This window comes from Peromyscus californicus, unplaced genomic scaffold (genome assembly GCF_007827085.1).
Source record: "Peromyscus californicus insignis strain IS unplaced genomic scaffold, ASM782708v3 Scaffold_7__1_contigs__length_154581171, whole genome shotgun sequence".
Classification (NCBI taxonomy): domain Eukaryota; kingdom Metazoa; phylum Chordata; class Mammalia; order Rodentia; family Cricetidae; genus Peromyscus; species Peromyscus californicus.
In genome coordinates, this window is record NW_026294595.1 from 95,061,110 (window position 1) to 95,085,683 (window position 24,574).

At 48.7% G+C, this 24,574-nt stretch overlaps 1 protein-coding gene across 6 annotated transcripts in view; it reads left to right on the forward strand.

Moving 5' to 3' along the window:
• Stard9 (StAR related lipid transfer domain containing 9) overlaps positions 1-24,574 on the forward strand; it is a 100,761-nt gene that overhangs the window by 73,220 nt on the left and 2,967 nt on the right. For 3 of the 6 annotated variants that reach the window (XM_052722454.1, XM_052722459.1, XM_052722455.1), the window contains 12 exons: positions 1,166-1,356; positions 1,815-2,289; positions 3,722-13,846; positions 14,028-14,225; positions 14,603-14,786; positions 15,143-15,280; positions 22,873-22,990; positions 23,096-23,217; positions 23,415-23,479; positions 23,601-23,803; positions 23,968-24,047; positions 24,201-24,359. In XM_052722454.1, the coding sequence (XP_052578414.1) occupies positions 1,166-1,356; positions 1,815-2,289; positions 3,722-13,846; positions 14,028-14,225; positions 14,603-14,786; positions 15,143-15,280; positions 22,873-22,990; positions 23,096-23,217; positions 23,415-23,479; positions 23,601-23,803; positions 23,968-24,047; positions 24,201-24,359 (12,058 nt within the window). The remainder of the gene's footprint in view (positions 1-1,165; positions 1,357-1,814; positions 2,290-3,721; positions 13,847-14,027; positions 14,226-14,602; positions 14,787-15,142; positions 15,281-22,872; positions 22,991-23,095; positions 23,218-23,414; positions 23,480-23,600; positions 23,804-23,967; positions 24,048-24,200; positions 24,360-24,574) is intronic. The other 3 variants (XM_052722456.1, XM_052722457.1, XM_052722458.1) reach the window with 2 other exon arrangements.

Here is a 24,574-nt window from a genome sequence, read left to right on the forward strand (position 1 = left end):
AGATGTTACTTCTCTGCTCTGCTAGATTCCAGGGAAAGAAGGTCTCACCCAAACCTCATTCAAGAGATTTATTGAGGGCTGGAGAGATGGCTCAGAGGTTAAGAGCACTGACTCCTCTTCCATAGATCCTGAGTTCAATTCCCAGCAACCTCATGGTGGCTCACAACCATCTGTAATGAGATCTGGTGCCCTCTTCTGGCCTGCAGGCATACATGCAGGCAGAACACTGTATATACAATAAATAAATTAATTTTTAAAAAAAGAAAAGAGAGATTTATTGGGAGGGAGGAATCTAGGAGGGTGGCTGCCTCTGCCAGAGTGGAAAAAGGAAGCAGCAAACTGAACAGGCACAGGGCTTATACAGGATCTCTTAGGGGCAGAGTTTGTCCAGGGTGAAGATTGTTCAGGGTAGGAGTTCCCTGAGCTTGGACAAGCTTGGGTTGGCTGGATTTTGTGCTCGGGATTGGTTGATTTTCCTGCACAGGGATTAGTTGGTTTCTGTGCTGAGTTGGTCGGGGGCAGAGCATGTTTCTTTGACTCTGGTTTCAGGGCTAAAGTATGTTTCTTTCCCTGGCCCTATTTAACCTTTTGGCTCTAGTTTCAGGGCCAGGGTGTGTCTTTCACTGGCTTTGGTTTCAGGGCCAAAGTATGTTTCTTTGGCTGGCCCTTTTACCCTACACCTTTAATATTTGTTTTATGATTTCCTTATGAGCCAGATGGTGGTGGCACTTGCCTTTAATCCCCGTACTCAGGAGGGAGAGGCAGGTGGAGTTCTGTGAGTTCAAGGCCAGCCTGTTCTACATAGTAGGTTCCCAGACAGCCAGGGCTACATAGATAGACCCTGTCTCAAAAACAAAACAAAACAAAAAAGTCAACAACAAAAATCATCTGTTTTACTCTCATGATTTCCTTATGAAAGGGAATTTAGGTTTCTGCTAAGCCCACAATTCTAAGAATATGGTAGTCTGATGGATTCCTGTTCTCTGCTCCTGTGCTATGACTTCATAAGCTGCCTGTGACAACACACCTATTTGTCCCATCTTGTTAGCTGTCTGAAGCCCTTCCTACCCTGTTGAATTCAGGAGTACTCTCAGAGGGACTTAAGTCTCCCACCGATTTGTCCTGAGTTTGGTTTGCTTGGGTAACCCTGGACCTTTTGTCATAGGAAGGTGCTAGAAGAGGAGTGTGACAAGGACCAGCAGACATCAAGAAGTGGCGAAATATCCCACAGAGCCCAGACCGAGCAACAGCAGTGCTACGTGGAGGGTCTGAGGCAGCAAGCCATAGAAGGACAGAGTAGAGTTCAGAAGGAGCCAGAATTGGACCAGACACAGAGCAGTCAGCAGCTAAGAGCCAGTAGGTGCCTTTGTCTGAGGTGCCCGCATCGCCCGCCTTCAATTCCGCGCTGCCGACCTTCTGTGTTCTGGCCTCTGTTGTCTCTGGGATAGGATGGAACCTTTTGTACTGGGTGTTCTCTCTCTTTTAGAGACCAGAAGCTCATACAAGGGGGCTGGAAATAAGCCAGTGGACTTCTCTATGGCCCCTCAGAATGATCCACCTTCTGCTGACACCCTGCAGTGGCACCCTTGTCTGGGCGTCTCCACCCGCCCCACTTGTCCACTGTTCTGTTGAGGCCTACGTGTCTTCCTCTCCCTCCCCTGCAGCAGGGAGGCCCTTTGGCGCTCACTTGCCACGTCACTCTATCCAACCCTTTTCACTCCTCACAACTCTGGCCATGGCTGGAGATATATCTGAGTCCAGGCAGCTATAGACAGAAATTGCTGACCTTCTCTCTGGGTATTTTTGGTTCTCAGACCAGCAGTGGCTTCTCAGAGAAGAGACCTGGCTAGCCTGCTTACAGGAGACACAGCAAGAAGACGGCAGTGGGGAAGAGAAAGAACTTGAGGCCCTTGTGGCACCTGATGCTTGGCTTCCGACAGTTCCTCAGACCCCACCATCCCCACTGGTCCAAAGCCAGAAGAGGGTGGTGCAGCTGCGGCGCTTGCGGAGACGCACTTCTTGGGCTACAGTGTGGAACATCAGGCAGAAAAAGATCTCATTCCAGCTGGAGAGAATTATTAAGAAGCAGAGGCTGCTGGAGACCCAGAGGAGACTGGAGCAGCTCAGGGCACTCTTTGGGCTCCAGGATGATGGTGCCTCCAAGGCCCCAAGGTGGGTCTCCAGCTCTAACACCTCAGGCCCAGGTTCTGAGCATAGAAGCAGATGGACAACTTGCAGCTCTCTGAGCCTCCAAAGGCTATGCAGCCAGCGCCTGTCCCAGCTACGCAGGTACCAGTGATGTGCACCAGGAGCAGTGGCTGGTGTTACCCAGCTGCCCAGGAAGTGTTCTTTACTCCCAGGGCTTCTTCATCTTTGAGGCGGAGAGGTGTTTTTTCCTCTGTCTACACATGTCTACACGTCTTTACACAATCAGGTTGCTTCGTATTCTTGCTGAGCCGCTCTAGCTCCTAGCTCATTTCATGAGTATTTAGACCTGGATTGTCTAGATGTGGTCTCCTTTATGTCCTGACCCCACAGGCCTCCTGATCCCACAGGCCTCCTGATCCCACAGGCCTCCTGATCCCACAGGCCTCCTGACCCCACAGGCCTCCTGACCCCACAGGCCTCCTGACCCCACAGGCCTCCTGCCTCCACAGGCCTCCTGATCCCACAGGCCTCCTGATCGCACAGGCCTCCTGACCCCACAGGCCTCCTGACCCCACAGGCTGCCTCCCCCCTGACCTGACACAGGACTCCCAGGTTCAGTTTGGATCTCCCTCCTCTGCTCTTCATGCCCTTTCTGTTGTCACAGGGTGGGAGCTTGTTATCTCCCAGATTACTTGGAGTGGAGGCCCATGTCCTGTTCTATGTATCCTTGGCCTTGCTCAGAAGAATCACACAATGTCTGTTGCTGTAACACTTGCTCACCTCTCTGTTCTTTAAATAACTGTGCAGAAAACGTGACTTTTTATTATGGAAAAACTTTAAACATGCAAAAAGTTGAGAGACTTACGTAGCACCTAGTTTCAGCAATTATAAAGACATACCAATTCACTTCTAGTCCTACCATTCTATCCTCCAAAGGATTTAAAGCAACAGAATGTCATTTTAACACCATTTCTTCAAATATGTACCTCTAAAAATATATTGTCATACCTACTAAATCATATCCGTGAAGATCAAGGTTGATAGCTTAATAGAATCTGAAACTGGTCACCTTCGGTTTTCCCAAGTTGTGTCAAGTGCGTCTTGGTTTTTCAAATCAAGATCTAATTTATGTACTGCCTGCCACTCTTAAGTCTTTGAAGTTCCTGTAGTCATCCTTTCCTATTTCTTGATATTAAGCGTGCAAAATGCGTCAGATCTGTAGATGGTACCACTTCATAGATTCATCTGCTTGAGTTGTTGTAGTATTAAAATTGTTTCTGCTTTCCTCACATAGCCAGTTGCTTGAAATATAATTCAGTTAAACTTTTTCCTAAGATAAAGCAGTTGAAGGCGGGGGTTGAGTAACAGTATGCATCTGAGACTTCTGAAAGTCAGGGCTCTGTTGTCAAGTCAGCTTTTGTATGTGTTGAGATGAGGCCTGTAGGGCACAGTGAGTGACATTGTCTTGCTTTCCACCCTCTTTCAAAGCCAACTAAATGGAATTTCATATTCCTTATATTGATAGGACGTAGGGGACATTACTTTTCTGAGATGGCTTTCCTTATCTTCACAGTGCTTTCCTGAACTGGGATCCTTCCACCATGTCACCACCTGTGCCCGACGCAACTCACCAAATACCAGAGAAAAGCCTATCAGCAGATTCCATTCCCCAGGCTACTGCTTCCCCTCCAAGGACAAGGTGCCTGGGCAGGAATGGCCTCCATCCATCAGGCTGGAGGAAGCTCTATCCAGCAAAGGGAGCCTCAGCCAGGAGGGGAGTCTCTACCCAAGGCACCTGTCTCACTGTGAGCCATGAGTCTGTCACTAGCCAGGAAACTAAGTCATTGGGTAAGCAGCCCTGTCAGATGTCCTCCCAGGGCTCAGTGACTAAGAAGCTAAGGCCAAGGGATGGTCCAAGGCCCCACACCCCTGCTGCACAGACCAGAAGGACTAAGGGACTAGCAACTTCTGGCAACACACAGACTGGGTGGCAAAGAGAAGGGAGCTGTGGGACCTCCAAGGCTCCTAAGGAAACCACTTCCCACTCTACTTACCACAGTGGATCCAAGCAAGCAGCTGGGCATGGGAAAGTTGGCAAGACTTTTCAGGCAGAATCCAAACCACCTCCTCTGAGCAGGGCATCAAAAAAACATCAGAGGGTGCCGGCAGCTAGGGCCAGAGACATTGCCAGAAAGTTCTCTCATTTGCCTCATGGCAGTCCTTTAAAAAGACAGCATAGTACAGGGGATCCAGACATGCTGGCCTCATTCACAGATTCCAGACCTATAATGGATCTTGTAAAAGAAAAGGACAAGGACTTATCTGACACTGATAGCAGTTACTCAGTGGATTCTCTCTCTTATGCCTGTGCCAAAGTCCCAAAGGAGCTGCTGAAGCCAGAGGACCTTCAGGGAAAATGGGATCTTCCAGATCCAGAGAACTCTGAAAGTGACAACAGTCAATTATCTGAGGATTCACTCGCTGAGAAAGGGTACCAAAGCCCCCCAGAAAACTCAGTGGATGAATATTCCACCATGAACCATGGACATTCAAGGACCAGAATTTCAGTCTCTGTGAGACATCTCCCCAAGCCCTCAGGCAGTAGCTTATGCACTCCAGCACATAGGAACTTTTCCTTGGACAGCCTGATTGATGCTGAAGAACTGGGAGAGGATAGGCAAAAGGAGCCTTTCCTTGGTTCTGCTGATGAGATGCCTACAGAGACGTTTTGGCACCTGCAGAAGGCCGTCCTACCTTCAGTAGACCAGGAGGCAATGTGCAGGTCTAGCCCTATCAACCATAAAACAGGAGTCAGGCAGAATGCCTTCCTGCCAAAGAGCAATTCATTTTACCTTGATCCTCAGTTCCAGCCCCACTGTGAACAGTCTGAGTTAGAAATGGAGGCAAGCTATTGCGAACAAGCCAACTCTCTCCAAGGCATGCAGCTTGCAAGAGAGAGCCCCCTGGTATCTGTGGATTCATGGTTTTCTTGTGACTCTAAGGTCAATCCCAGCAGCCCCTCAATGACTGTACATTCTTTATGTCCAAGTCCTGATGTACATGAAATTCAGCCCCATGATGAGATGCCCAGACACGGGCTAAATGTCGAAGAAGTAAAGCCACCAGGTACGGTCCTGCCACATAGCTGCAAACTGCCCCAAGACAGTGCTGAACCACCCTGCCATTCAGATTTGCACACAACCTTTGCTTCTGATACACCCAAGCCCTCCGTTTGTGGAAGTCAAAGGCTCCTTCAGCCAGGAGTTGATGGTGTCTTTCGGGACAAAGAAATCCCTGACATGACCTACCAGGGCATCTCTGAAGAGTCGCACAATTCTGACTTGTCAAGTGTGCTGGCTCCCTCTGCCACCTCACTGACTCATGTAGACAGTGTTCATGAGAAGAACTGGGGTGCCCTTCAGCGAAAGTACCTCCTTGGACTCTCTCGTTCTGTCTTGGAAGCTGTGGGAGAGCCCAGGCCAGCTTGCTCCTTTCTGGAGGAAGACTCTAGCTCCCTGGCTGAGGCTTCTGATAAAGTAGAAGATCAATTGCCTGTTGGCCCTGGGGTATCTACAAATTTAGATTTCAGCTACTTTACAGTCCACCCATCAACAATCAGGCACTTAAGAGCAGAGAAAGACCATGACAGTTTGAGTGCCAACTTAGAAAGTGCTTCTGATCTCTTCAGTACCATTGAGAAGGTGAGTTACAATGGGGCATACTCAGCAGACCTAGAATCCCTGGCTTCTGGATCCATAAACGCACAGACCTGTACAGCAGGAAACACGATACCAAATTCTATGACAGAAGCATGGGAAGTCAATCAGGCCAGCTTGGAAGGGTGCCTCCAGGGTAGCAGGAACCCTGGGCTGATAACGTCCTCTGGGCAGTATTTCTTCCAGAAGAAGGCTTATCACAGTCACGATACCTTAGCCACCAAAGTGAACCATTGGCCACGGAAGCAAACCATTGGCCCTCTTAGGAAAAACACTGCTGTGCAGCCAAGACCATTAAGTCACAACAGCCACCAGCACCCCCTGCTGGAAGAGAAGGCAGATTCTCAGCAGCATGCCAAGGAAGCAGATGGAACACATACAGATGCTTCTGGCCCTTTCCCTCCAGGTCCAGAGCTGTTCCTGCACTCTGAGCCCTGGAGTCCTTTCCCATCTTCTCTGCAACCACCTCCCTTGGAGACATTCTATGTAACCAAAAGCAGGGATGCCCTGACAGAGACTGCCTTAGAGATCCCAGCCTGCAGGGAAGCCTGGGTGCCATCCCCACCCCCCAGGGAAGCCTGGGGCTTTGGTCACAGCTATCAAGTCCTCCAGAAAGCTCACTGGAAGAATAATTTACCCAAGTTGTCACAAAGCCAGAATTCTAAGATTGACTCATCTCAGCAGGTAACAACAAAGAGGCCAACTGATCTGAACACAGGAGATATTACTGAAGAACTGGAGAAATGTTCTAGAAATACGAGAGAGGAAGGAAACCATGATTCTGCTTACTGTTTTGTTACTCAGAACAGACATCATCTCCCTTCTACCAGCCTCAAAGTTTGTGAATGTGGAAGTCAACTTGGAGTTTTAAATAAAAAGTACAGCCTCTCGGTCCACACGGAAGGAGAAGGGGCCTCGGCATGGCACCACTGCAGTGTTGCCTTGGACGGCTCGGAGTCAAATACTTTGCTCTTCATTTGTGATACCAAGGCAAGTGAGGAAGAGCAGAGCCCACTCCCACCACAGATACAGGCCTGTGGTGTGCACAGCCAGCCTTCTTCAGGAGCCAGGTCCAAGTTCATTGGTAAAATCACCAATTTAGATCTGGAGAAGGTCATACCAGAGGAAATTGCTGTTTCTTTGAAGTCCAGATCACTCCACTGTCCAATATGCAGCCCTGTGATCATGGCAGGAGGTGGGAGTCCAACTCATAGGTGGGAGGGGAGGAATGAAACTGTGCTTCTGAGGGAAATGATTTCCAAAGACATCCAAGAAGAGTTTAGTCTTCCAGGAACCCAGTATACCTGTGAAAGATGCCATCTAGTTATGTGCTCTCAGGAAAGAAAGCCTATTGAATGCAAGGCCCATGGGCAGTCACAAGAAAAAAAGTCCAAAGAAGAACTTTTGGGAGAGAAACAGAATAAAAGAGTGAATAATGCCGATGAGATGGCTAAACTGATCAGGAGTGTGATGCAGCTGGAAACTGGCATCTTAGAAATCGAATCCAAGAACAACAAGCAGCTTCATGCTCCCCAAACTCCAAGTACAGATTTTATGCTCCAGGCCCTCTGGGATCAGGAGAGGGCTGACCATGTCCTGATGCCAGGAAGTTCTGGAAAACACTTATTCTTTGAGGATCAGCCATCTTTTCCAATACAGATAGAGGACGGTCTCTTTGGAGACCGTGAAGCTAGGGAAATGGAATATAACAATGCTATCAGTAATAACTCCCAGGTCCAGAAAATCATAGGAAGCCCCTTCAGATCAAAGGGACATGCACAAGAGAGGCTGTCTGAGAGTGGACACTCACACCCATCACCTGAAGTAGACGGACTTGCCAGGGGTCCGTGTGATTCTTTGGAGAAGGACAAAGCTGGCAGAGAGTCTAGCAACATTTCCCTTCACTCAAGGAGAATGAAAGTGTTCACTAGAGCTCCGCCATTGCAGCTCAGTGTGGTGAGCTCTCCTGAGAAGGATGATATGCTGCTAAATGTATCAGCAGACTTCCAAGACCAGGCTTGGGCCTTGGAAAATCTCAAGGAACCAGAGACTATGGAAAGTTTTCAGGAAAGCCAAATTGTTGATCTCCTAAGGGATTTAGAGTTGGAAGATACAAAAGCTCACAGAAGAGTTGAAGAACTGACCGTGGAACAGGGAGAGAACCAGCAAGAAGAGAATATGGTCTCATTGACCCAGAAACCTTGTGCTCCAAGTCAGCACTGTAAGGGGACATTTTTCAGCCAGGAGACTGTCTCGCCATTCCATAACCAGACAGACTTCTCTGAAGCTCTTCCTTATGGAGAACTGAGTGGTCCTCAGCCCTTGCATTCTCCAAGCTTACTAAGAAGCTGTTTGCATGCCTCTGATACCAAAGGCATCTCTTCATTTGAGTACATGTTAGAGCCTACAGTGTTGAAAATTAATAGAAGTTCTTTGGCAACTGGAGTAGGACATCAGGATTACAGTGCAGAGGCCAGAAGCAGTAGCCCCCAGGGAAGTGTTACAGGGGATGCTTGCACTGCACACACTGCCTGGTGTGGGTCTGTGACACCCATGGTCATGAGAGCTAGTGATGAGTCTGCTACACCGGAGAGCATTCTCCTAGAGACAGAGGACTGGATAACAGTAAGCACCAGCCCCCAAGAAGACCAGAGAGGGCTAGTCACTTCAACAGTCTTGACTACCCAGGGAGGCTTGGGTTCTGAATCTGAGGCAACTGTACAAAAAGAAATAAAAACCCGTTCCTTGAACAGGGTCTCAAGGCAGGCTGAAAAGAGGGTCAGTTTCCTCTTACAAGATGATAGTGACCAGAGTGAGGAGGAAAGGCAGAAGGCAGAGAAGAAGTCCAAAGACCACCAGCCTGCTAGCAGGGCTTGTCTAACATCTTTGTCTCTACTGAGGGCGCCTGATCCAGAGCCTGTGCTACTACCCGACTCCTCTGTCCATGCATCCATATGCCTGGCTATCTTGGCAGAGATCAGACAGGCAAAAGCACAGAGGAGGCAGCTTAATGACTTCGTGGCTGAGGGGACAGTCCTTCCTTATGAGACTTTGCAAGAAGAGTGTTTTCCAAAGGCGGCTGGTAGGCCTCGGGAGCAAACGGTTAAGTTAGGTTGGGACAGCACCAGGAGTGAGGATGAAGCCCAGGGACCGCATATGTCCTCTCCATCTGCTGTGTCTGCTGAGAGGAAAGACCAAGCCATGCCTCCCAGTGCAGGGGGCTTTCAGCATCTGCCCCATCCTGAAACTGACAGAGGACCGTGGCATCATTTGCTGGCTTCCTCTCACATTGTCCCAGATCTAGAAAAAAGACATTGTACCGGAGAACCAACGCAGTTTGGGGGAGCAAGTGGATGGTCTGATTCTTCTGAAGTCATGGAGAAAAAGAAAGAAACATCCAGAACATTGTCCTCTGTTGATCCTTTGGCCTCAGATGGGCTTCTTTCTATACCAGCTGTAGAACAGGATGGGAGGGTAGGATCAGAAAATGTATCTGTCTTACCTTCTCAAACTTCTTGTGATGATCCTGGCAGGATTCTGCATGGGCAAAGTCAGTTAGCTGCATGGAAAACTGCAGAGATTATACCCTTTGGTCATCAGGACAGCATCCCAGAGGATAAGGAACCTAGAAGACTGTATAGTACATGTGGAGGAGGCTCAGGTAAAATCTCAGTGGCCACACAGGAAGGGAAAGCAGTCCATTCTGAATGTCAGTCTGTGATCTGTAATGCTGATAATTCTGCAGGCCTTTCAGGGCCTAAGCAAGACCGTGTTCAGTGCTCGGATGCTTCTACTGCCTTAGAAGAAATGAAGGCAAGTCCAAAGCCATGTGTTGTCCACCCAGGAGCTCCTAGAAAAGTTGAAGCAGAAGCTCACATGTGGCATCCTGTCAAGTGGAAAAATGTTGACTCTCGCCTGGCAGAAGCCCATGAGGCTGACAGCAGTAATCCAAGGTCAGCTCCCTTGCTAGATCAAAGACCTAGCCTGCATCTTAGTAGAGTTAGAGAAGAGGTTCCAGGTCTGCACCCCAAAGAGCGCCTTGTCTTCGAGGGGAGCGCCGGAGGCAACAGGCCCCTTGGCTCATCTTATGAGGAGGAAGAGAACAGAACTATTCCTTGGCCTCAACTAAGTGGTTCCCCACCTCCTGCTGTTCATGCCTGCTGCTCCTGTTCCTCCACTCTGCCCTGTTATAGAGATGGTGTCCTTAGGAAGGGAGCTCCTCAGGCTGCTGTACATCCTGCCCACTCACCTCTCATCGTACCGTCTAGGGCCTGTGACGTGGACGGAACAGCAGAGAGCTTTTCCAAAGACTCCCAGGTGTCTTTGGCACACGACCTCGAGCACAAGCATGTTAATGTAGAACTGGGGCCTGTAGACAGTAGCATTCCCAACCCATCCACTGCAGCTGCTAGCTCCTCTCCAGCTCAAAGCTGCTATTCCCTGTCCACCTCAGAAGGGAAGGCAAATTGCCTCCTCCATATAGTTGCTGGTAGAAGGTCAGCTGAAGGTTCTGAGAAGAAGACTTCAGGGAAGAAGGCCAGCACTGCCCCTGAGGATGCTTATTCAACCAGTCCTGCAGGCGCACATTCTGAGCCACTGAGGACTTTAAAGGGTAACTCTGTAGGGGAGGATGCACAGGCATCTAAAACCAAGCCAGAAACTCCTGTGGTGACTCAGGGACCACATACCCTAAATTTAAATGAAGGATCTGTTGACGGCAAGCTGGTAATAGCAGCTCAGTGTGGACATTTAGAAAACACCACTAGACGCTGTTCGGAAAAGACACAATCTTCCATTGAGGTCAGGAGTCACAGTTGCTTGGGTCCCCAAGCCAATTTTATAGACAGGTTAAAACACACCCACTACCCTCAGATTGAGACTTTGTGGGAGGAAGAAGGGCACCAGAGAGACCAGACTTCAGGAGGCGGCGAAGACCATGCCCAGGTCAGAGATCTAGCCTCTTTAAACGAGGGCGGCTTGGATGGCGCTCATCCCAGAGGTGGTGGGAGGGAAGGGATGGCTGTGACCATGGCTCTGGTGGCCCAGACTGTCTTTTCAGACCTTGAACACCTAGCTTCTCTGCCCTTGGGGCAGACTGAAACATCACAGCCTGCTGCTCAGACTCCAGGCCAACTCAGCTCTGGAAGGGAGCAGCCTGCTGTCTGCCACAGGCACTCAGTTCCTATGATTGCAGTCTTCTCTGGCCCTGAGCATGCCAGGTACTCCCCTAGACCTCAGTTCTCTGTGGCCAATTCATCTCTATCTTTTCAAGAATTAAATTTGAGTGTGGCATCTCCTCCAACAAATGAAGATGCACAGGGGCCAAAGAGTTTGTGGAGCCCACATCTCAGGGGCCATTCCTCAGAAAAGCCGATGTCGACGTCTCCAGAGACTCAGGATTGCGATCAGGGAGCTTCATGTACTTTGAACAATAACCCCACTGATCACAGGCCCCCGAAACCTGTCATTCCTCCTTATCCAACATCTTCTACCATGTCATGTATGCCAACCCCTGATTTTATGACTAACTGGATGCCTGGTACTTTGGAACGGGGCCCGCAAAGGAAGACAGATAAACTGAGTGTCCAGGGCATGCCAGAGAACCGGCACTCTCGGGCGGACAAAGAAATGCCGCTCTTTGGCTCTAGTGACAGAAACCCCTATGTCCTGCCCTGGCGTCCGCAGGGACCTGTGCAGATTGGCTGGAAGCAGTATGTGTTTGGAAGTGCAGATGCTGTCTCTTGTAGCCAGAAACCCCAGTGCCTAATACCATCAAATACGGCTCAGTGCTCCAGCATGGACAATGCCCTCGATGACAAGAAACCCCCACTTCACTCCCATCTCAGGACTTATGCCCCAAATCAGGATCTGCCAAACATCCGCAGCAGTATCGAGAATGACCGAAGTTCAAAGGAAGGCTGGGAAATAAGGAGTTCCTCACTGGCTGTGGAGAAGCCCCATGACTTGACTGGATCTGAAGGAGTTGCCCCAACTTGGGATCCTGACAAGAGATCCCCACTCAAGGACTCTTCTGAGGAAATAGGCTGTCTACAGAGTGAGCTGCCTCTGGCTGGAGAGAGTGCCACAGCTCCAGTAGATGAGATTGTAGCGCTCTGCCCGTCTGAGACAGGCTGTGCTGGGAGGCAGGCCCGGATGAACACCTTTGAGCAGGGAACCCAGACCCTGGGCGGCAGGCTCTACTGGAGTTGCACCGATCTCTCTACTCAGCCTGACGCTAGGTCAGTGTCGGACTCTGATCTGGCCTCCTGGACCAGCATGCACAATCTTTCTCTCCACCTCTCCCAGCTTCTGCACAGCACTTCCGAGCTGCTTGGGAGTCTCTCACAGCCAAGTGTGGTCCTAAAGGAGCAGAACAGCAAGAGTGACTCCCTAGGTGAGGCCCCACAGGCCCTCATGATGGACAGTTCTACTCAGACCACTGTGGATGAGGGCATTCAGACGGACCTGGCCTTACATCCTCTGCCCTTCCAGGCCCCAGAGGTCAAGCCTCAGGAAGTCAGTGTGATCCTTGAAGTGATGGACTCAGGTGTCACTACCGTGGTTCAAGAAAAGGGATATGTCCCAGGGGTATTTCAGAAGAAAAGGGCAGAGGAAACAGAAACCCCAGATCACCATGAAGGAAATACCCACTATAAGCTGCAGAGGCCTCCTGTGCCCTCACCACACTTGAGGTTTCAAAAAACCCATCTTGGGCAGAACCTTACTTTTGTGAGCCCCCCACCTTCTACTGATGGCTCCCCACCTCCCAGTCTGCAGCCAGAGGAATCTTCCATGGTGGTCAACAGTTCCAGCATCTCCCGCCACTCAGGGCTCTTCCTTGGAGCTTCAGAGTTCACCCAGGAGAAGCTGGGCTCCTCGAGTGCCCTGCTGGTGGACAGGGCTTCCTCTCCAATCCTTACATTTAGTGCCAGCACCCAGGAGTTGAGCAACCCCTTAGCCTGTTGGACTCTATCAGTTCCCTCAGCTCATCCTCTTGAAGACTTCCAGGAGATTGACATTAGTCCTGACCTTACTGTTGGTAACCCAAGACCTCCAATGGATAATTCTCAAGCCATTAATGAGTCCGCTGTCACTCAGAGAGCTGAGTCTCTAGATAGAGAAGGCAAGAGCCCCTTAGAAAAGAGTTCTGAGAGATCATTTGATTCTAGTTCCCCATGCAGCCCAGAGCAGAGCTCTAGTCTCCAAGTTAGTTTCTTAGGGCAGGCCCCTCTGCAACTTCAGCCCAGGAGCACCACTGGAGACCAAAGCAGACTGACATCTCCTCTACCAAGGCACAAGAGCCTGAAGCTAGCTGACAGCTTCGGGCCTGAGAAGGTGGCTTCCATAGAGCATGGTCCACGGAGCAGTAGGAGGCCAAGTCAGTGGCCGGGCAGGGCAGCAAGTGAGGAAGAGAGCTCAGTGTTTATAGTGGAGCCACAGCCCAGTCTGGATCTATCTTCTTCCTGGAGAGGTCTTCAGCCCCTTAGCCCTTGTCCTGTCTCCGATACTACAGGGCTTCGAAATCCTGCGGTAGAGCCACCTCAGGCCTGCCAACCTGTGGAGCTGCTCTGCCCTGATTCACATGTGTGTGTGGCCCCTGATCTCCAGCATCACAGCCTGAGGGACCTCCCAGTTCATAACAAATTTGATAACTGGTATGGAGTTCGGGATGGGTCTTGTGGAGAGCTACATGTCAGTGAGAATGGAGGGGTTGGGTGTGATTCCAGTTCTGGAGACCAAACCCAAAGGCCCCTGCAATCTTCTGATGACAACAGCCAGAATCCTGTGTGGCCCCGGTTGAAGCACATCCCTTTGCAAGTTGGGATCCAGAAACCCTCACTCAGTGTGGAACTCACAGAAGCAAAACTACACCGTGGCTTCGGGGAGACAGATGCCCTGCTGAAGGTGCTGCAGAGCAGGACAGGGGAGGCGCTTGCTCCTCAAGAACCTGCTCTGTCCTCTTGGGAGGAGCGCTCCACCAGGTAGGCCCTGGGCCTGGAGGGTAAGGGTAGGCAAGGTAAAACAGGACCCACCTGAGGAAACTTAACAGTGAGCTATTAGCTCTGCCCTTGCCCCCCTCAGGGATCTTCCACAGAGTCAGAGAACTTGAGGGTGAAGGCCATGTAAGACTGACTTCAGTGGATCAATTACATTTTGTCTCAGGCAGAAAAAGACTATAGAGACCCTCAGGAGGGAGAGGGCTGAGCGACTTCATAACTTTCGTCGAACAAGAAGCCTCAGTCCCCAAAAACAGTTCGGCTTCCTGCCCAGCAAGGATCTTCCCACCTGGGAACTTGACTTGCCCAGCAGACGCCAAGAATACCTGCGGCAGCTGAGGAAGGATGTCGTGGAGACCACTAGGTAAGGGTGAATCTGTGGGAGCAGGGGCTGGAATTTGAACATCCCAGAGGCTTTTCCATGCTTCTGGATAAACTGAGGTAGATGTAGGAGTCTGGGAAATAGGATGTATAGGAGGGGATGGGATCTAGGGTTGCAGAAGGAGGTGGGCAGAGAGAAGTCGTGGGACAGTATTAGACAGAGGGACTCGTATACTGTGCAAGTCTGTGTGCCTGGGTCTTAGAATGGCGTGTTCCTCCCTTTCTAGAAGCCTCATAAGGAAATAGAACGATGACTTTGTGGACAGCAGGAGGGCATGCTGAACCTGCTGGGGTGGGCAGGACCGTACTTTACACACTCATCGTGTTAGAAGTGTCTTTTCACCCTGTGGACTTCCCTAGGATCCCAGAACCAGCATCAAGATCAGCCCACCCACCCTCTGACATTGAGCTAATGCTTCAAGACTATCATCAGGCCCGCGAGGAGGCCAAGGTAGAGATTGCTCAGGCTCAGGCTCGGCTCAGGGAGCGGACTGAACAAGAAAAGCTGAGAATCCGACAGCAGATCATCTCCCAGCTGCTGAAGGTGAGGGAGGAGGTGAGCCTCTGCTGGAGGGCAGGCCTGGAGCCTGGGCCAGCTCTTAAGACTCCGGCAGCCTGTGAGTCTCTAGATAGACTTGGAGGGTGCAGGGCTCTGCTTCTAGCCCACAGCTGGGGTCATCACTCTGGTCACAGCCAGAGTATGGGAGGAAGAGGGCTCTGTGTGGAGTCAGGGATGTGGGGAAGCATGCAGAGTGGTGGCTTCTGGGAAGTAGGTGGGAGGCTACAGCAGCAGGCTCTGGGAGGTGAGTGGTAGCAGCTGTGGAGGGAGAGGGAAGGTTGGGGGGAGAATGTGGTAGTGAGGGTGTATCATCAGAGGCTAGTTTTCTGTCTTCTTCCCAGGAAGAGGAAAAACTGCAAACTCTAGCCAACTCCAGCTCCCCGTGCACCAGCTCTGATGGAAGCCTGTCTTCTGGCATCACATCTGGTTACAACAGCAGCCCAGCCTTCTCAGGCCACCTGCAGTCCCTAGAGGTTAAGGTGAGTGGACAGACATGAGGACGTTTCGGAGATGACAGTGTGTGTAGGACCTGTGCCTTCTTCTCAAGGTCTCTGCTGAGCCCTCTGCTTTAGGGCTGCCTTCCTCCCCTTTTAATCTTGCATTTCTGTGGTTTTTTTTAAAGTTTTGTTTTTATTTTTAATTGTGTGTGTGTGTTTGTTTGTGTGTAGGTACATGCATGTGAGTACTGGTGCCCACAGAGGCCAAAGTCATCAGATCCCCCCTGGAGCTGGAGTTACTGGTGGTTGTGAGCTATGTAATGTGGGTGCCAGAAATGGAACCTGGGTGGTTCACAGCTGGGCATGATGGTGCAGGATTTTAATCTTAGCACTCAGGAGGCAGAGGCAGGTGAATCTCTGGATCGACATTGTAAGATCCAGGACAGACAGAACTACATACTGAGACCCTGTCTCTGAACACCACCACCACCACCAAAAAAAGAAAGCCAGCAAACAGACAAAATAGTACACGGTCAGTTTTGTTTTATTTTGTTTGTTTATGTTTTGTCCTTTAAAAAAGATTTATTATTGGGCTGGAGAGATGGCTCAGAGGTTAAGAGCACTGGCTGCTCCTCCAGAGGTCCTGAGTTCTATTCCCAGCAACCACATGGTGGCTCACAACCATCTGTAATGAGATCTGGTGCCCTCTTCTGGCACGCAGGCATACATGCAGGCAGAACACTGTATACATAATAAATCAATCTTTAAAAAAAAATTTTTTTTTTTTTTGAGACAGGGGCTCACTGTATATAGCCCTAGCTGGCCTGGAATTCATTATGTAGACTGCATAGACTTTGAACTCCTAGAAGTCCGCCTGTCTCTACCTCTGTTTCCTGAGTGCTGGCATTAAAGGCATGTACCATCATGCCCAGCAGGATTATTTTTGTTTTGCGTGTGGGTTTTGCCGGCAGGTATGCTTGTGTACCACCTGAGTGCCTGATGCCCACAGAGATCAGAGGAGGGCATCAGATCCCGAGACTGGGATTACAGACAGTTGTGAGTCACTGGATGGATACTGGGAATCAAACGCAGGTCCTCTGGAAGAGCAGCCTGGCTCTTAATACTGAGCCATCTCTCCAGCCTCAACTTAAGCTTTTATTTTATCCAAAATAGTAGCTATTATTTTAGGAGAAGGTACTGAGCAAAATGTTACTGTCTTAGACTGTTAGAGGTAGAAATAGTGAGCTGCTTGGTGGTGGTGTTGTTGCTGTTGTTGTTGCTGTTGTTGTTGCTGTTCCTGTTGTTGTTGTTGCTGTTGTTGTTGCTGTTGTTGTTGCTGTTCCTGTTGTTCCTGTTGTTCCTGTTGTTGTTGTTGTTGTTGTTGCTGTTGTTCCTGTTGTTGTTGTTGCTGTTGTTGTTGTTGTTGTTGTTGTTGCTGTTGTTGTTGTTGTTGCTGTTGTTGCTGTTCCTGTTGTTGTTGCTGCTGTTGCTGTTGTTGTTGTTGCTGTTGTTGTTGCTGTTGTTGTTGTTCCTGTTGTTGCTGTTGTTGTTCCTGTTGTTGTTGTTGTTGTTGTTGCTGTTGTTGCTGCTGTTGTTCCTGTTGTTGTTGCTGTTCCTGTTGTTGCTGTTGTTCCTGTTGTTGTTGCTGTTGTTGTTGTTGCTGTTGTTGCTGTTGTTGCTGTTGTTGCTGTTGTTGTTGTTGTTGCTGCTGTTGTTCCTGTTGTTGCTGTTGTTGTTGTTGCTGTTGTTCCTGTTGTTGTTGCTGTTGTTGCTGTTGTTGTTGTTGCTGTTGTTGCTGTTCCTGCTGTTGCTGTTGCTGTTGCTGTTGCTGTTGTTGTTGCTGTTGCTGTTGCTGTTGTTGTTGCTGTTGCTGTTGCTGTTGTTGCTGTAGCACTGAGCTAACTGAAGGAACGCTAAGCCAGTGGACTAGGTAGTTTGTCCAAATCTACAAGGTCAGTGAAGACACCCTGAAGAGACTGAACTGAGACTAGAAGGTGACGAGAAGAGCTGAGTGGTGTTGGTGTTGGGAGAGGGACAGCCTAGGAAGCGTGGAGTGTGAAGAGCTAAGCAGGGCCCTGTGTGGCTGGAATACAGAGCAAGATGGCTGAGTGGCCAGAGAGTGTCCTTATGCCAGTACCACCCTGTTTTTGTTCCCATGATTCTGTATACGCCTTGCAATCAAGTATTATGAACCTTCCAGCTTTGTTTGCACTTTTTACTTAAGATTCTTTATTTGGGAGTATATTTCCATATGAATTATATGACATTTTGATGAGGATTATGCTGAATCTGTGGATCGATTGCTTTGAGTGTCATGGACATGTACTTGTATAATTCTTTCAAGTAATGAACTTTGGGGAGGCAGTTCCGTGTTTGAATTTAACGATTTTTAAAACAATTTTTTTTTTACTTATACATGTGTTTGTGTAAATGTGTGCACTGGATCCCCTGGAGTAGTTCTGAGCATATGTGGGTGCTGGAAACTGAAGTGGGGGTACTTTGGAAGATCAGGAAGTGCTCTTAACCTCTGAGCCTCTCTCAGTGCCTGTCTTCAATTTCTTTCTTCAGTGTTTTGCAGTTTTCATTGTGCAGATCTTTGACTTTCTTAGTTATGTTTATTTTTAGCCACAAAATAAATAAATGAAACACATATTATGGATGGTATTGTTTTTATAGTTTGTTTTTTAATAGTATGTTGAATTTCTTAAAAATTTACTTTTATGTGCATGCATGTGTGATTGAATTTGTATATGTATACCATGTGTGCCTGGTGCCCACAGATGCCAGGAGAGGGCATCAGCTCTCCTGGGAATGAAGCTAGAGACAGTTGTGAACTGTCTCATGGATCCTGAGAACTGGACTGGGGTCCTCTGGAAAAGCAACACATGGTCTTTTTGATTGTTTTCTTTTCCTGAGATAGGGTCTCAGTTATGTAGCCCTGGCTATGTAGACCAGGCTGGCCTTGAACTCAGATCTGCCTGCCTCTGCCTCCCAAGCACTGGGATTAAGGGCATGTGCCACTATGCCTGGCTGCAGCATGTGCTCTTAACCACTGAGCCATCTTTCTAGCTCCTCAATGTATTTTTAAATTCCGTTTCCAAGTATTTTTTTTTTTTTTTTTTTTTTTTGGTTTTTCGAGACAGGGTTTCTCTGTGTAGCTTTGCGCCTTTCCTGGCACTCACTTGGTAGCCCAGGCTGGCCTCGAACTCACAGAGATCCGCCTGGCTCTGCCTCCCAAGTGCTGGGATTAAAGGTGTGCGCCACCACTGCCCGGCTCCGTTTCCAAGTATTTTGTTGAGAATTTTTGCATCTATATTCATCAGAGAAGTTAGCCTATAGTCTTCTTGTTGTGTGTTTATCTGGCTCTGGTAACAGGAGGGTACTGGCTTCCTAGAATGAGTTTGGTTGTGTTTCTTTCCTTTCTATTTTATGGAACAGTTTGAAGAGCATTGGCATTAACTTCTAAGGTTTGGTAGAATTTGGTAATGAAGTCATTCAGTATTGGACTTTTCTTTGTTGTATTACGGTTTTAGTCTTGTTGCTTGTTATAGATCTGGGGTTTTTTTTTTGTTATTTTGTCTTTTTTTTTTTTTTCCCAGAGCTGAGGGCCGAACCCAGGGCCTTGCGCTTGCTAGGCAAGCGCTCTACCACTGAGCTAAATCCCCAACCCCTAGATCTGCTTTTTTTTTTCCCCACTTGATTTTATTTTTGTTGGCTATCTACCTGTATCTAGGAATTTACCCAGCTTTTAGGAATCTAGGTTGTGAAGTCCTGACCCTCTGGATTTCGCTGTCCCTGTCATTCCCTTCTCGTCATTTTAGTCATCTGGGACAGTTCTCTCAACTACAGTGTCCTCTTTCCCTTCTGTGTCACACTTGTTCCCCACATGCTCTCTGCAGGTTTAAGTCAGTCACTCTACTAGGCCAGGTCTTGTTTATGAGGTGGCTCCCCTTGCTGTTAGTAGAGTGGAATTTCTATGGGACCCCAGAGATGGGGACAGGAATTTCTGATCCCGAGAGTAGTCCAAATTTAAACAGTTAGGTCCGTTATCAAAATGGTTTCTGTCTACAGCACCCTAGGGGATGGCTGGGAGTTAAAGTGAATCCTTTCCCAAAGCCAGGCTGTGGAGATTCCAGGTTCCTTATCTCGCTAGGCTGTAAGCCTGTAAGGGTTGTGGGTCTTCCCAGTCGCCAGGCTTGTCCTGTTTGCAGTGATTGAGTTCTCCCTACAGAAGGGAGCCGTCTTTCTGGGTGATGAAGCCAGGGCAAGTGCTGGGATACTTTGTTTCTCCTGCTGTGTTCTTGTGTCAGTTTTTTGGAAGCTACAGGTTTCCATTCTCTGTTGTATGGAATCCCAAAGCTCTTCCGTAGTTGCTCCTGAAAATGTGAAGTTACAATCTGCTGCTTTGTATTTGTGGAGGAATAAGTGACTGACACCAGGTCCAAAATATTTGTCCTTAGGTCACATGTGCCACATTGTACACTCAGCAAACAAGGAGGCTATCATATTGGATAGCACCCTTCTCTAGATTTCTCTGTAGACCAAGCTGACCTCGAACTCACAGAGATCTGCCTGGCTCTGCCTCCCAAGTGCTGGGATCAAAGGCATGCGCCACCATCGCAGGCCCATCTAGATTTCTTTAGGACTGTAGGCATGCCATGTCAAATTCTAGACATCTCCTCATGTTCTTACTGGTACTTTGTGCTTCTGCCCTGTAGCTGTATTAGCTAGATCCTGAGTAGGTGAGAACCAGTGTTCTCACCTTTTTCTAGACATTAGCAGGAGGCTTCTATTACTTCATACTAGGTTTTAAACGGAGATATATTTTACCATAAGGGGGCTTTACTTTCCAGTTTTTGGAGATTGTTATCTTGTGCGTTTGTTCATATTGGCTAATATGAAACTATTCTTGCCTTCTTAAAATTCTCTAAATACACATGGAATACTTGTACACATGATGTATTCTTCCCTTTTTTTTTTTTTTTTTTTAAATAGTTTACTTTTACATTCATTGGTGTTTTGCCTACATGTATATCTGGGAGAGTGTCAGATCCCCTGAAACTGGAGTTACAGACAGTTGTGAGCTGCCATGAGGGTGCTGGGAATTGAACCCAGGTCCTCTGGAAGAGCATCCAGTCCTCTTAAGCACCAAGCCATCTTCCTAGCCCTTTTTTAAAAATTTGTGTTTTCTGAGACAAGGTTTCTCTGTGTAGCCCTGGATATCCTGGAACTTACTTTATAGACCAGGAGTATTATTCTTTTAATGTGCTGTTGCAGCCTGCTAATTTTTAAGGGTTTTTGCATATTTCTATAGTTTTATATTTCAATTTTTGATAGCTATGTTATATATGAAGTCTTTAATTTATAAACTAATCAGTGTTTTCCTGCTTTTGGCCTTTTAAAGTTTTTCTTTTAATACTACATTTTTCTTGCCCCCAATATTATCTTTGACCCAAAAAGCATAAACGATTTTGGCCTGATCTATAAAATGGGTCTCTGATGTAATCCCTGCCACCAATGCCAACTCAGTTGTCATAGCAATATTAATTCATGATTATAGCTAGAAATCACCAGTGTAGCACTGTCAACAGATGAAGTTGCTTGAGGCATTGGCCCAGATGCAGAAGAACCTCAAGATGATTGTGGTTGAGGGGGAACATGGGTGGGAGCTGAGAGCCTGAGCGCTAGGGGAACAGATCTTGATGGGCATTGACAGCCTGCTGAAAGATGCAGGCAGATGGGGCTGGATGCGTCTTGTTGTCCCACAGTATTGTGGACTATGGTGGTGGTTTTTTTGAGGAGTGGTGAGAGCAAATGGTTCTAGGTTCTGGCAGGTGCTGTGCAAGTGAGAGGTAGGAGATGACAAATAGAACACTGACTTCAGGAAGCTCAGTGCTAGGAAAGACATCTCTGTATATTTCAATGCTCATATCTCGTGAAAAGGGAGAGGTGGAGGCAAGTGGAGAGATGATTAGGTGAAAGAGATCCTGACAGTGACAGATCTAAAACCGACTCAAGACTGTTGCTGCAGGAGAGAGAATAAGGAGGTAGAACGGATTGTCGTTTACCTAGGTATACATAGGATGCAGGTACCATGTCACATATGGAGGTCAGAAGACAGCTTTCAGTATCAGTTCTGTCCCAGGGACTCTCCTCTTCAGGCTTGGTGACAGATGCCTTTACCTGCTGAATCATTTCACTAGCAATGTTTTTGTTCCACTGAAAGGCTGGCTTGGGAGCTGGTAGTTTACTAACCAAAGACAGGAGAGATCCAGAGGCTCTGGTCCTGTAGTAGGACTTCTGGCTCAGTGCTGAACTTGGCCAGGGCCAAGGTCTGCTGTCCAGAGCTCATTGTTTGCTCATCTCCTCTTCACTGACTTTATTACCCACACCAACCCCCCCCCCCCCGTGATCTCTTCACTGACTTTATTACCCACACCAACCCCCCCCCATGATCTCTTCACTGACTTTATTACCCACACCAACCCCCCCCCCCCCCCCCGTGATCTCTTCACTGACTTTATTACCCACACCAACCAACCCCCCCCCCCCCCCCCCCCCGCCCCCAGTGATGGCTTGCCTCCTGCTGCCAAGATACAGATGACTTATACAATGACCATGGAGTTCGGTCATTCAGCAGAGGGCCCCATGCTCACGTTTTGGTTATTCCAATTGCCATGGCAGCTGATCTGCAAGCAACTCTTTAAGCCTGTGGCCTGGATAATGAAGCCTTCTTGGCTGGAACCTATTGCTATAATCTCTTGAGGGCATCTGTCTTAGTTACTGTTCTACTGCTGTTAAGAGGCAACTCTTGGGCTGGAGAGATGGCTCAGCGGTTAAGCGTACTGACTGCTCTTCCAGAGGACCTGAGTTCAATTCCCAGCAACCACATGGTGGCTCACAACCATCTGTAATGAGATCTGGTGTCCTCTTCTGGGCTGTAGGCATACATGCAGGCAGAACACTGTATACATAATAAATAAATCTTTTTTTTAAAAAAAAAGAGGCAACTCTTACAAAAGAAAGCATTTAATTAGGGGCTTGCTTACAGTTTCGGGACTTAGTCCATTATTATCATGGCAGAAAGCATGGCGGCAGGCAAGCATGGTGCTGGAGAAGTAGCTGAGAGCTATACTCTTTAAAAAATATTATGTATACAACGTTCTGTCTGCATGTTTGCCTGCACAATAGAAATGGGCATCAGATCTCATTATAGATGGCTGTGAGCCACCATGTGGTTGCTAGGAACTGACTCAGGACCTTTAGGAAGAGCAATTAATACTCTTGACCTCTGAGCCATCTCTGCAGCCTGAGAGCTGTATTCTGATCCAGAGAAAGTGACACTGGACCTGGCATGGGCCTTTGAAACCTCAAAGCCCATCCCCAGTGACATTCTTCCTGCAACAAGGCCACACCTCCTTAATCCTTTCAAATAGTGCCCACTCCCTGGTAACCAACAGTGTCAGCCTCGGTGAGTCCAAGGGCTTGAAGGCTTCCAAAGCATTCAAATATATGAGCCTTTTGGGGGCCATACTTATTCAAACCACCATAGCATCCAGCCTCCTGAACTTCCATCACAATCACTAGTGGAAGCCGCTTCTGGATCTCCTGTTCTAAGTATCTCTTTTCTGTAGGAGGACACTCAAGTACCAGACTTCCAAGACTCTTGGACAGGGGACTGGCGGGGCCGGTCCACAGTGAGGAACAGTCAGCTGTACCTAACCGGGTCTGCCTGGAAGAGTTTAGCTTACAGTGAGTAGGAAGCTTGGGGATTGATAGCTGTGGGATTAACTGGCGCAAGACTCTTGGTCCCATACCACTGTCCCACCACCCTGCTGTTTTATCTCTTTGTTGCAGGCCACAGAGCCTCCCTGGGCATTGGCGGCTGCTCTCCCTCCAGCCTATCCAGTTTAGGGACCTGTTTCTCCTCCCTCTACCAGGATTTGGCGAAACACATTGTCAACACCTCAATGGCTGATGTGAGTCTGTGTGTACTTCTTTCCCCTTCTTGTTTCTATAGCCAGACTTATGCTGGATGGGGAGGGAGGAAAAGGAGCCAAGCAGATTAGGGCCAAGGCATGGGAGCTTCAGGAACTCACCTTGACAAATGGGCATTTAGTAAAAATTAGCCAGAACTGATGAACCTAGAGACTTGGCTTCTACCCTCTGACCCCAGGTAATGGCTGCTTGTTCAGATAATCTCCACAACCTCTTCAGCCGCCAGGCAACAGCTGGCTGGAAGTAAGTTATTTTGCAGTACTTCGGTCCTTCTGCTATCATTCTCTTCCTTCTCTGCCCTGGCTTCCTGGCACACCTCATGCTGGTAGCCTCCTTTCTATTTCTTGTCTCCTGTGTCCCCCAGCTACCAGGGTGAGGAACAGGAGGTGCAGCTTTACTACAAGGAATTTTCTTCTACTCGACATGGCTTCTTGGGTGCAGGTGTGGTGTCCCAGCCACTCTCTCATGTGTGGGCAGCTGTGAGTGACCCTACTCTGTGGCCTCTGTACCACAAGCCTATCCATACAGCAAGGCTGCACCAGCGAGTGTCCAACAGTATCAGCCTGGGTGAGTCCAAGGACTCGAAGGCTTCTGAAGGCCTGGCCAGGGTCAGAGGTAGAGGGTTGGAGTAGCACTGTTGGGAACTCCAGACTGCTCAGCAAGATTGTGCTAGAGATCTAGTAATGGAGTAAAAGGGGGCTTTTGAGCATGGAATCTGTCTGTTCTTCTAGTGTACTTGGTGTGTGACACCACAATGTGTGCGCTGAAGCAGCTGCGGGATTTCTGCTGTGTCTGCGTGGAAGCCAAAGAGGTGCCTATATTGCTGGTGGTAAAATGTTTTGGGATGAACTTGGGCTGAGGTGCAGTTAGCGGGCACTAGGGTAGGGTGGCGTAAAGGCTGATTGTAGTCATCATCCTGTTTTGTCCTTACACAGGCAGGACTCACATGTATCTCTGTCCCTAGGGGCACCTGTCAATCATGGCAGCTCAGTCTGTGTATGACACATCCATGCCAAGACCCAGCAGAAAAATGGTCCGAGGAGAGATCCTGCCCAGTGCCTGGGTCCTGCAGCCTGCCATCATGGAGGGAAAAGAAATCACAAGAGTCATCTTCCTTGTCCAGGTGACAGCACTGTATCCTGTCTCATGGTATACCTTAGGGTATTTCTCTCCAGCGGCACAGGCCACCCTGGCTAGAGTAGGCTCACAGCAAGGGGAGTCAAAGAGCGAGGGATGAGCAAGTTTATAGTCGTTGTGACGCTCCCAGCCCCAGAGATTGACTGACTTAATACCTTATGGCTGACCATAGTGTCCTTAGGAAATAGATGGACTGTTGGA